This window comes from Peromyscus eremicus, chromosome 5, assembly GCF_949786415.1.
Source record: "Peromyscus eremicus chromosome 5, PerEre_H2_v1, whole genome shotgun sequence".
Taxonomy (NCBI): domain Eukaryota; kingdom Metazoa; phylum Chordata; class Mammalia; order Rodentia; family Cricetidae; genus Peromyscus; species Peromyscus eremicus.
The window spans coordinates 14,079,977-14,092,434 of record NC_081420.1 but is presented as its reverse complement, the minus strand read 5'-3'; the positions used below and the strand labels follow the sequence as shown (position 1 = coordinate 14,092,434).

The 12,458-nt window shown below is 37.5% G+C and overlaps 2 protein-coding genes and 1 non-coding gene across 3 annotated transcripts in view; 1 reads left to right on the top strand and 2 right to left on the bottom strand.

Moving 5' to 3' along the window:
* The window catches only part of Cenpp (centromere protein P), a 207,859-nt gene that overhangs the window by 133,090 nt on the left and 62,311 nt on the right, over positions 1 to 12,458 (bottom strand). The window lies entirely within an intron of this gene.
* On the bottom strand, positions 330 to 448 carry LOC131912116 (5S ribosomal RNA). Its single transcript, XR_009379528.1, has one exon. It is a non-coding gene; the product is annotated as a 5S ribosomal RNA (ribosomal RNA).
* Omd (osteomodulin) lies at positions 3,237 to 5,455 on the top strand. Its single transcript, XM_059262973.1, has 2 exons — positions 3,237 to 4,176; positions 5,057 to 5,455. The coding sequence occupies exons 1-2, from the start codon at positions 3,237 to 3,239 to the stop codon at positions 5,401 to 5,403; spliced, it is 1,287 nt and encodes a 428-aa protein (XP_059118956.1). The 3' UTR covers positions 5,404 to 5,455.

Here is a 12,458-nt window from a genome sequence, read left to right as displayed (position 1 = left end):
GAAGTATCAGCGGGGACCAGAGCAAGACTAACAAATGACAGGATTTCAGACTAAAAGTTGCTGTACAGGGAAACCTTCTAAAGTGTTCACAAAGACCAGGCAACAACATGAGGAATCTTCTTATCTTCAGAGGCCCTTGTTTGTTAGGAGGTTTTGATCCTAAGACTGGCTGCCATGAAGTATCTGATAAGAGTATTATCAGGATATCCTTTTATTCCAATTTCTCACAAGTGCTGAGCAACAGATTCTAATTCTAAAATGTTGCTAAATCACATATTACTAAAGAGATGAAAGCATTTCAATTTTGGCACTTTCTTTCTTTTTTTTTAAGCCTACAGCACCCGGTATTCCCAAGCAGTCTCCCATCCAAGTACTAACCAAGCCCAACCCTGCTTAGCTTCTGAGATCAGACGAGATCGGGCGCGTTCAGGGTGGTATGGCCGTACACGGCACTTTCTTATAGATAAGGATAAACATAATGTGCAAGTACAAATAATTATTGACCCCACCCCCTTTAAAAAAAGTAAGGTCATCATCCAAAAAGAATGACGGGAAATGATGTTTTACAGCCCTGAGAAAATAAGGAAACAAAACAAAACAAAAACCTTGCACTTGGCAAGAGAGAAAGTGGGTGGACTAAGGAAATGCAGCTTCGCCATACTTGAAGTTGTAGCCAAGAACTAAGAATGAGCCCAGTCAGCCTGGTTTTCTTTTTCCTCCTTCATAGTCAGCTATGTGAGTCAGAATGAGTGTAGGGAGGAAATTGCCATTTGCCACATGTAAAGAACTCAGAAAGTTCAGGGACTGTGCAAAGGAGTAATGAGAACAGTGAACTGTAGCATCCCAGTAGAGGGAACTTAGACTGTAAGGAAGTATGGGTGGAGGCAGTAAAAATCAGTACCGTCAACACACAATCGACTCCTCTGAAACTCAGTAACTATTTATAGTTGGAGGTACTACCTGAAGATATGGTCAGAGTACAGGATGTTCAAAATTCAGAATATGACACTGCTAATTTAGCAGGCTTAGGACATGAGTTCAAAGGAAGAACCAAGTCAAAATCATGGGAGAAAAAGGAGCAAATGGAGCTCTGTCAGAGAAATGATTGATGTAACTATTTTCTCAGTTACACCAATGCTGAAAAACAGGAGGTATCATTCTAGAGGAATAACTGTAAATGATTTTATTAACACAGTGATGTTGGGGCATTCGTTCGTTCACTCATTCATAAAATCCCTGATGAGAAGGGTGGAGAACAAAGGTCTCAGGAAAAAAGATACATTTTTTTTCCTTTAACATTTTCCTAAATAATGCTCATTTCAACTGGACAGCAGTTTTCAATTTGCCAAGATCTCTTACATGAATATGTCATGTGATCCTAACTTGGGAGACTGAGGTAGTAAGGACTATTTGAACTTAGGAGTTGGAGACCATCCTAGTAACACAGTGAGACCCTGTCTCAAAAAAAGAAGTGAGAGTTTATCTTCTAGGTGACATAAGCAGGAAGACTAAGACAAGACACAAGGTAAGCAGCCAAGACATGGGGCTAGGGAGAGAGCTCCGTCAGCAAATCCTTGCAAGCAGGAGGAGCTGAGTTCTGAGTTGGTTCCATGGAACCCATGTTAAAAATAAATAAATAAATAAAACCAGGTGTGGTGACCACACTTGTAATCCTAGCATCTGAGAGGCAGAGATGGGCAGTCCCTGTGACTCACTGGCCAGCCAGCTAGCCTACATACTAAGAGACTCTTGTCTTAAAAAATTAAAAGGTAGATGATGCCAGATAAATGACACCTGAAGTTTTCTTCTTCACATGTATACACACACATACACACACACACACACACACACACACACACACACACACACACACACACCCCTGATCTGCCCCTGAGCAGGTGGGATTGATTATAGGCATGTGCACATGCCCAGCAACTGCAATTCTTATTTTATTAATAAAGCAAGAGGCAGAATTGTTAAATGACAGAAATGAAATTCAAGTTTTCAGGCTCCTTGTTTAGAACATACTCCATCCTTCTTCAAGTTTCAGCAGAAATAAGTTATCTGTGAAGCCATAATCCAACTCAATACAACATCCTTAAAATGCACTATAATGTCATTTTAGTATCTGTACAACCAGGCCTTAACTCAAAAATATAATTCAAAGCCAGATATGGTAATGCTCCTTGTAGTCTCTGGACCTGGGAAGGAGAGACAAGAGGATCATGAGTTTAAGGCCAGCCTCACTTAAATAGAAAGCTTGAGGCCAATCTTGTCTCAGGAAGAAGGAAGGGAGGGAGGGAGGGAGGGAGATAGAGAAGAAAAAAGCAGTGAAAAAAGGGAGCCAGGAAGGAAACATGAAAATATTAATCTAATGGAAACTGAAACTTTGCAGGATATAAATATCGTGTACACTTGAGCCTTTTTAGATTTACTGAACAAATTGGAGACAAAATAATTAAGATTTGAGAAACTGGTCCAAGAAGAAAATTTGAAGGTGTAGATAGACAGAAAACTGCAAGAAAAAAATATGATAGTGTTTTCTAAATAAGCTGCCACATAAAAAAGAATGTTCTTTTAAAGGACAAGGAAAGATTTCAGTAACAGAAGTAGTAGGGAACAAGACTTTGGTTTAATAAAAATTTGTAATAGGCAAAGCTCTTTAACTGTTCACAGAGGTAGCAACCATCACTACAGACAGGATGGTTGGCAAGAATGCCCAGCATTTACAGTGGAGGGAATACGAGAGTGTGGTTGGGTGATGTCATACTATCATTACAAATCTACAGTCTAGAAAACAAGACAACTAAGATTCTTTTAGAAGATAATGACTGTAGAGAGTGTTGTGCTTAACACATGTAATCTCAGCACCTGGAAGGCAGAGGCAGAAAGATTGCCTGTAATTCAAAGCCAGCTTGGTTTTCATTGTAAGTTCTAGCCAGTAAGGGCTACAAAGGGAATCTGGTCTATAAAAAGAAAACAAATAAAAACTAGTGACTACTTAGTAAAAAGTCCAGAACAGCACACTTCTGACTTTGTTCAATACAACATGTGATTCTAAATTTTACTTCACAGGTACTTAAACATTAAATTTTGATTTGAGCTTTGCTCATGCTTCCTGAATATTCTGTTATACATAGGCACACAAGTATAATAAATCTTATATATGTCAATTTATATGAGAATTATTCTGAGTATTAATCACTTTTCTCTTTGCAATAGGACAAAATAAGAACATGGGCTTTTTAAGTCCAATATATGTTCTTTTCTTCTGTTTTGGAGTTAGAGTATATTGCCAATACGAAGCTTACCAATGGGATGAGGAGTATGACCAAGAACCAAGTGAGGATTATGAGCCAGAATTTCAATTTCATCAAAATGTTGAATATGGAGTGCCTTTTTATCAGAATACTTTAGGCTGTGCTAAGGAATGCTTCTGTCCAATTAACTTTCCAACATCAATGTATTGTGACAATCGTAAACTCAAGACTATCCCAAATATTCCAATGCACATTCAGCAACTCAACCTTCAGTTCAATGACATTGAGGCTGTGACTGCAAATTCATTCATCAATGCAACTCATCTTAAAGAAATTAACCTCAGCCACAACAAAATTAAATCTCAAAAGATTGACTATGGTGTGTTTGCTAAACTTTCAAATCTACAACAACTTCATCTAGAGCACAACAACTTAGAAGAATTTCCATTTCCTCTTCCTACATCTCTGGAAAGACTCCTTCTTGGTTATAATGAAATCTCCACACTTCAAACAAATGCCATGAATGGGCTGGTAAACTTGACTATGCTTGATCTCTGCTATAATCATCTTTCTGATTCAATGTTAAAAGAAAAGAACCTTTCCAAACTGGAAAAACTAATGCAGCTCAACCTATGTAATAACAGATTAGAATCAATGCCTCCCGGATTGCCTTCTTCACTTATGTATCTATCTCTAGAAAATAATTCAATTTCATCTATACCAGACAATTATTTTGACAAACTTCCAAAACTTCATGCTCTAAGAATATCACACAACAAACTGAAAGACATTCCATATGATATATTTAATCTTTCCAACCTTATAGAACTCAACGTTGGACACAATAAATTGAAGCAAGCATTCTACATTCCAAGGAATTTGGAACATCTGTACCTACAAAATAATGAAATAGAAAGTACGCAAAATTTTGCACTTTTTATTTTATTTTTATTTTTATTTATTTACTTTTTATTTCAGGGCTGAGGACCGAACCCAGGGCCTTGCACTTGCTAGGCAAGCGCTCTACCACTGAGCTAAATCCCCAACCCCAATTTTGCACTTTTTAAAGAACAAAAGATTCTTTTTTGACTGGTATTTTGACTGGTTTTTTTTTTTCGAGGGGGGGGTTTGTAATGTTGAGACAGGGTTTCTCCATGTAGCTCTGGCTGCCCTGCAACTTCCTATGTAGATCAGGCTCGTCCTCAAACTCAGATATATTTGCCTGCTCTGCCTCCCTCATGCTGAGATTAAGGCACATGAACCAAAATGACTGATGAATTGTATTTTGACTCTTTATAAAGAGTGAGTTGTTATTAATAATCTATGCTTTACCTAGTGCTGAAAAGGTTGCTTTGAAGTCAGCTAAGGAAATGGCAGATAGTACCCTGGGGAAAGGGAATGCCGTTAATTTTATAGTCTTTTCTACTCAACTTTACCACCTTGAATATTAGCAAGTAGTATTAGAGAGCATCCAAAGACATATGACTCTGGGTAGTAGGGCTGTGTGTTTTTTTTTTTTTTTTTTGCCTTTGCTTTTTTTTTATAATATTGTTTCTACTAAGAAGCAATTATATATTGCTTATATAATCAGTATATAATCAGTAAAGGCTATGAATTCATATTTATTTGGGTGATATGAGACTCAAGTTTCACTACATTTTATTTTAATTAATATAAAATAATTAAACCTAACTCCATTTGTAAGTATTATTATAAAATTATATCTTATATAACAAAACCCAACATGGAATTATGACTATCATATGCAAGATGAATTTTTAATTTGTATTTTTCAGACATCAATGTGACAATGATGTGTCCTTCTACTGATCTACTACACCAGCACCATTTAACATACCTTCGTGTGGACCAAAATAAGCTGAAAGAACCAATAAGTTCATACATCTTCTTCTGCTTCCCTCATATACACAGTATTTATTATGGTGAACAAAGGAGCACTAATGGTGAAACAATATTACTGAAGACTCAAGTTTTCAGGAGATATCAAGATGAGGAGGAGGAGGAGGACGAGGAGGAGGAAAACCATGATGGTCAGGACAACACTCCTGAGGGTCAAGACGCAACAGAAGAGCACTTTAATTCTCATTATTATGGAATGCAAGATTGGCAAGAAACTATATAGGTATATATTTATGACTTCATAAAGCCATACTAATTACAAATCTAAACATATACTGCTCAAAATAATGTATCTAGAAATATGTGTTAGTGTAAGATCAGAATTGCATTTAAGATGCTGGTGACAGTGGCTTCATCTCATAGACTTAGAGCTTACTAAAAATGCTGCAAATCTTAAGAAATAAAATACAGAATGGCAAGTGGGAATAAAAATTAAGCTCAAATGGCTTTGTTCTTTAAACGTATTCTTTAAACTTAGAAATATTATCATGTAAAAAACAAGCTAGGGCAAGAAATGGCTCAGCAGAGAAAGCATTTGTCGCCAAGCCTGATGACTTGAGTGGGAGAGACCAACTACTGCAGGTTGTCAAGTTTTCCTCTAACCACATGGGTGCATGCCAATAATAATAATAATAATAATAATAATAATAATAATAATAATAATAATAACATAAAACCTTTTGAGTATGCCACTTCCAATGATGGGATTTTTTTTCTAGAGATGATAAAGTAACATTAAATTAACACTGAAGATAAAAGCTGCCCTCTAGACTATAAGAGGATATCTGAGTAAGAGGAATGATATTAACCTAACAGTAGTGTTTCATTCAAGAATGAAACTTTTATTGATTTTTGTCTACAGAGTTGCTTTCACATTTGTATTTTCTCTTTTTTCTCCCCCCCCCCCCCCCCCCCCCGCCTTTGGTTTTTTTGAGACAGGGTTTCTCTATATAGCCCTGGCTGCCCTGGAACTCACTCTGTAGACCAGGATGACCTAGAACCCACAGAGATCTGCCTGCCTCTGCCTCCTGAGTGCTGGGATTAAAGGACTGTGCCACCACTGCCTGGCTTATTCTTTTTTTCTTTTCTTTTCTTTCTTTTTTTTTGGGGGGGGGCATACTTGTATTTCTAATCCTACTAAGATAGATGTCCCAGGTTCAGTGCTCAAAATGATATTTTTGATTTTCAAAGTCACCATTCTAAGATCTAAGGCATACCATTTAGAAAATTAAGTGTTCTTTTCTCAGAGCACCAGAGCAACCAAATTATCAATTCTGAATCTGCTGTATCTGGATAATTAATAAAAAAAATCAAATTCCCTCAGTGTAATCTATATTTTAGGAGATTTCAGCAACTATTCAAAATACTCTTTATCATGTTCTACTTCCAACTAGATTAATGTTTTTATAGTAAACTGGAGAAAGGCCTCAGGTAGTTATGTGAAGACTTGTTAATAACTGCTTTATTCACAGGTTATATTAATATCAATAAAATAGCTTTTACATATTATTAAACCTTTCTGTTTTTCTGGCACTAAATAACTACAAGCACACATCTATATTAGCCAGTATTTATTTACATGAGCTAAAGTTGACTATAGTTCCTTTGAAATTTCATGGACACAGGCTTTGATATCATCTGTAAAACCTTAAAAGTCACTTGCATTCTCTAGTCCATTTTGAAGTATGCTTTATGATGAATATTCTAACCATTGTGATGAACTGTCTTATTTGCCAGGCATTTATGATTCATGTTCCTGATAAAAAGGAACAAATGCATGCCAACACAAAGAATCCAAAAACACATGATAAAAATTCAAACAATGTGCAATGAACAGATGGGCACACTGTAATTTGGAAGTATTCTGAGTGCTGAAGCCTCTATTGTTTTTCTACCTTTGAGTAGGTTGTTAGCATTAACAGGAGAATAGGGATGCCCACAGGTGTGGAGGTGACAATGCATAATGAACACAAACCAAACTCCAGCCATTCATTTAGCCATCCACACTGAGTCAGTCACTGTAGAAGGCATCGCAGTGAGAGATCAGGAAAGAGAGCACAAGAAGCGAAAGTCACACAAAAAAGTGAAGCCCAAGAATCAAATACTAGTGGTATATGCTAGGCATCCCTGGGACACAGGCCTTAAGGTCCAGCTGATGCTCCTGAAATGTTTCAAAATGGGATTATAAATGCAATTATTTATTATGAATGAAAATATGATACTGTGAGTTTTAAGAGATATGCAAGTTCAAACAATTTTTCTAACTTCCATCATTTTAAAAATTAAAAAGAGCCACTAAGGAAATGCAAATCAAAACCAAAATAAAACATTACCTTTTTTCATTACAACGGCAGCAACCAAAAGACAGGCAAACAACAAGTCTTGGTGAGAAGACAGAAAGATTGCTACCCTCACACACAGCTGAGAGGACAGAAAATAATCCAGCTCTTTGGAAAGCTCCAGTTAGGTATGAATCAACCTTTCTACTTCCAGGTATATGCCCAAGAGAACTGAACACAGGTTCACACCAAAGTTTGCTCGAGACCATCCACAGCAGCATGATTCATGAGTCTAAAAGAAGAAACCAATAGCTGGTATGGTGGCACAAAGCTGTGTAATCCCAGCACTTGGGTGTGGAGGGTTGACCAGGAAGTTCAGGAGTTCAAGCCATATACAGCAAGTTTGAGACTTGCATGAGTTAGACTGTCTCAAAAAAGAACTGATGACAAGATTTCCTTTATAAGTAAAAACATTTTCTAAAATTATTGTGATTATATAAAAACCTGAAAATACAAAAATGATTGAATTTGTACACTTAGGGTGAATTGCACTGTATGGGAATTAGTGCAACAAAGTTTGTTTTTTTTTTCTTTTTTTTAATCACTCAGCTTACTCTAACACAAGGTATAAACAAACAAAATGGTAAAGAGGCAGAAATGATAAACCAGGTAACCATGGATACCATAACTAATTTCTGGCCTGGACCTGGTTAAGCAGCTGAAACTTCAGGAAGAAGTGACACTGTGATGTGGCAGGAACTGACCAGCAGAAGCAGAAACTATCATAGGTTAATGTAAAGAAGTAGTAATTATTTGAACTCTTGCAGTTAAAAAGTAATTCTCAGTTTTGTTAAGTCTAGAGATTATTTCTTCATTTCTTTTTTTTTTTTTTTTAATTTTTTTTTTTTTTAAATTTTTTTTTTTGGTTTTTCGAGACAGCGTTTCTCTGTGTAGCTTTGCGCCTTTCCTGGAACTCACTTGGCAGCCCAGGCGGGCCTCGAACTCACAGAGATCCACCTGGCTCTGCCTCCCGAGTGCTGGGATTAAAGGCGTGCGCCACCACCGCCCGGCCTTCATTTCTTTTTAAGTTAAAAAAATACACTTAATTTTACAAAATCACTCTGAAGATATGTAAGTAAAAGGTCACAAAATCCCTCCTGATCAAAACCCAGAGGATGTAGGACTACAATCTTTTTAGTACTATTTAGAAATGCCACAGTGAGAGCCGGGCGGTGGTGGCGCATGCCTTTAATCTCAGCACTCTATAGGCACAGCCAGGCAGATCTCTGCGTGTTCGAGGCCAGGCTGGTCCACAGAGTGAGATCTAGGACAGCCAGGACTACATACACAGAGAAACCCTGTCTTAAAAAAACTAAAAACAAAACTAAAAAAAAAAGAAAAAAAAAAAGAAAAAAGAAATGCCACAGTGAACTTAAACCAACCCAAGGATTTCTCAGTAAACATAAAGCAAATTAAAAAGTTCAATGCTTTTCCTCAGAAAACTGAAGAATGAAGACTTTACCTTCTACAGCATGTCAGTTACCTCTATCAGAATCAGAGAATCAATTATAACAGGAAAGAAAACCATGAGCATCTACTCTTCCCACTGGATAGTGTTTGGATATATTAGGAAAAGGGCTAAACTGCTTGTAAGGGCCAACAAAACATCATACCAAAAATCCAAGATTAGTCAACAAAAATAAATACATTAGCTTTTAGAAAGGAAATAAAAATAAAGGATCCTTCAGGAAGCACAGATTTTTTAACTTATTCCTCAACTTAGAGACTACTAAGCTAAAATACAGATGTACACATATCACATAACACATTTAACAATCTCTAGGAGGGAAGAAAGCAGAAAATATACAAAACAACAACAACAACAAAACACCAAAAAACCAAAACTTCGTCTCTTCTATAGACTTTCTGTGTTACAAACAATCTTGTCCCCAAGGATGGCTGGAACTAAAATCCTAGTTCCCTGATTCAAAATGAATTTTCCCCCTCTAAATCTTGGAAATAAAGTAAAAGAGCAGCTGGAAATAAAATTACATCATAACATCTAAAACCTCAAGTTTCTCAGCTGTTCCAATTTCTTATAAAGCATCTCATGCCTAGTTTAAGTAACTGTATTTCCACACTAAGCACTGGTGCAAGCAGCAGCATGTCATGCACACCTTTCATCACTAGAAAGTGTTCAGGCTGTGAATACATTATACAGAGGTTTAGATACATAAAAGAAAAAACTAAACTCAAAGATGAAGTACCTTAAGAAAGCATTAACTTGTCCTCACACTGCACCACAACCTCCTTCCCCTTCCTCTGTAAGTTACTTACACCCTCATCTCTTTCATGTAAACCAAAGATCTCGATTCATGTAAATACATGCAATTTAAGACAACATGCTTGCTATAAGGTCTCAGAATGTTGGATTTTAAAAAGTTTTAAGTACCTAGTAACTCAGTATTTCTCACAGGCACGGTTTTAAAAAGTAATTTATTTTTGTTTATATTTATGAGAAAACATTGGAGTGCCCACCACATATGTGCAGGCGCCCAAGGTAGTCAGAAGAGGGAATTGGAACCCCAGAGTTGGAGTTACAAGTGGTTGTGATCTGCCCGAGTAGGGTGTTAGTATCCTAATTTAGGTCCTCCGGAAGAGCAGCAAGTGCTCTTGACTGCTAAGCCATCTTTCCAGCTGCTAAAGGCTTGCTCACCCATCTAATAGCTATAGTGCGTAGCTAGGTGACAGCCTTTAGTTTTCTTAAGGCTTTTATTTGTTTTGTTTTTTGTTGTTGTTGTTGTTGTTTTTTATTCTAGAGATAGGCTCTTGTTGTGTAGCCTTGGCTAGCCTACAATTAAAAACAAACAAACAAACAAACAACCTGCCTGGCTTTGCCTCCCAAGTGCTGGGATTAAAACAGGCTCTACTATGACTGGCCAAGGGACTGAGACTCCTTGGGGCTGGAGAGGTGGGTAGGTGGTTAAAAGCACTTGCTACTATTCCAGATGATCCATGTTAAATTCCCAGCACCCACATGGAGGCTCATGACCTTAACTCCAGTTCCAGGGGATCTGACCCTCTCTTCTGGCCTCCTTGGGTATCAAGCATGCAGGTAGTACACAGATATACATGCAGGCAAAATACCCACCACATAAACTTGAAAGAAAGGAAGGAACTAAGAAAACTGAGCCCCAAAGAAACTAAAGAACTTCCCCAAGATCAAGTGAGGCCATATTGAGGGAATCAAAGCTTAGAACTCAGAAAAGTATTCTGACTCTAAACTATAGTTTCCGATGAAGTCAGATGATGATGTTGAAGATAGAGAAAATACCAACCCACTGGATAGTTGGTTTCTGTTAGTACGTTCTCTCTTCTCTCCCCTCCTCCTCTCTCTCCCCCTTTTATTTTCCCAGAAAACCCTTGCTTCTTGTCTTCTTTTTTTTTTTCCTTTTTTTTGAGACAAGGTCTCACTATGTAGTCCTGGCTGGCCTAGAACTCACCACTATGTAGACCAGGCTGGCCAGAAACTCAATGCCTTGGCCAAAACAATACACACACACACACACACACACACACACACACACACACACACACACACACACACGCTGCATGAGTGCATAAAGTGTGCCTGGTATCTGTTTTTAAAAGCAACGTCTCAAATAAATAGTTCAGCTGGCTTAGAACTCTCCATGTAGTTGTAAATAACTCTGAAATACTGATCCTTTTGTCTCTGTCTCACAAGTGCTGGGGTTTTAGACGCGCACCACAATACCTGTCTTACGTATGGCTGGCAATGGAACTTAGGGCTTCTTGACTATTAGGCAGACACTATCCAAACTGAGCTACATGCTAACCTGAAAATTCAGCTCCACTCAACACATTTTTAATTGCTTACTGCTGAGAAACAATTAGAAGGAAGAAGCATCTGGCTGATGAGGCCCATTTGAAGAAATAAAATCCCTATAAGGCACCAAGGGTAATACAGCAGTTACCTAAACAAATGTTCTAGAATAAATTCTTAGTGGACAGAATGTCTAATCTAAAGCATTTGGCAGCTTTCATGTTTAACAGTGCTTTAAAGCTAAGGAATTTTCTATCAGGATGTAACATTTTTTTTCCGAAATGGAAAACAACCTCAGTTTCAAACAGTTCTATAGGGAACTGTATATAAGGACTCTGGCTTTCCCTAAAGAGAGGTTGAACTTAGCTTTACCTTCCCAGGAGTGATTATGTCATTCTTGAAAGTTCTGTCTTTGTTTTGGATGGGACTGGTGAGATACAATAGTTTTAGAGGTAGGTTAGCCTGGCCAGAAAAACCATTCACATGACTTAGGATAGGTGGTTTAGGCTATGCAGAACTAGTCAACTGAAGAGTAAATTCAACCACAGGCATACTCTAGACTCTGTTCCAGTGCCTGGTTTTTATGTGAAACTCTGCCCTGGGTAAGTCACAACCATTGGTTGGACTTTCTTCATTGAGTTCTTATTCCTTTTAGAGAACTGAACCAAGCTCTTTTGCAAGAACAGTAAGTGCTCTAAACTCCTGAGCCATCTCTCCAGATCTCATGCTCTATTTTAAATATTTATCCACATTTTTCTTTAGGAAAAAGGAATTGTGACTTTGGCTACTAAAAGCACCAAAGAATAACAAAAGTTAACTTTTTTAGACAAGGGCTTGCTATGTAATCCAAGCTAGTCCTGAACTCTCCTTCTTTCTGTCTCTGATTCTCAAGAGCTGAGATTACAGGTGTGTGCCCAGCAAAAGTAAGTATTTTTTTAAGATTAGTTTTTAAAGGTGCTTGCATGGTATCTACACTACTACTTTTTAGTTTTGTTTTTTAAAAACATAGTCTCACTATGCAGCTCTGGCTGGCCTGGAACTTGCAGTGTAGACCAAACTAACAGAGATCCTTCTGCCTCTGCCTCCTAAATTCTGGGATTAAAGGTATGCACAGCTACACTCAGCCCCTACTTTAGTTTTTCAAAATCAAATTTA

Excerpts from the sequence above, each read along its gene's own strand:
- Omd (XM_059262973.1), top strand. The coding sequence starts at position 3,237 with ATGGGCTTTTTAAGTCCAATATATGTTCTTTTCTTCTGTTTTGGAGTT. Across the intron at positions 4,177-5,056 it reads ACAAAATAATGAAATAGAAA|ACATCAATGTGACAATGATG; the intron begins GTACGCAAAATT and ends TGTATTTTTCAG.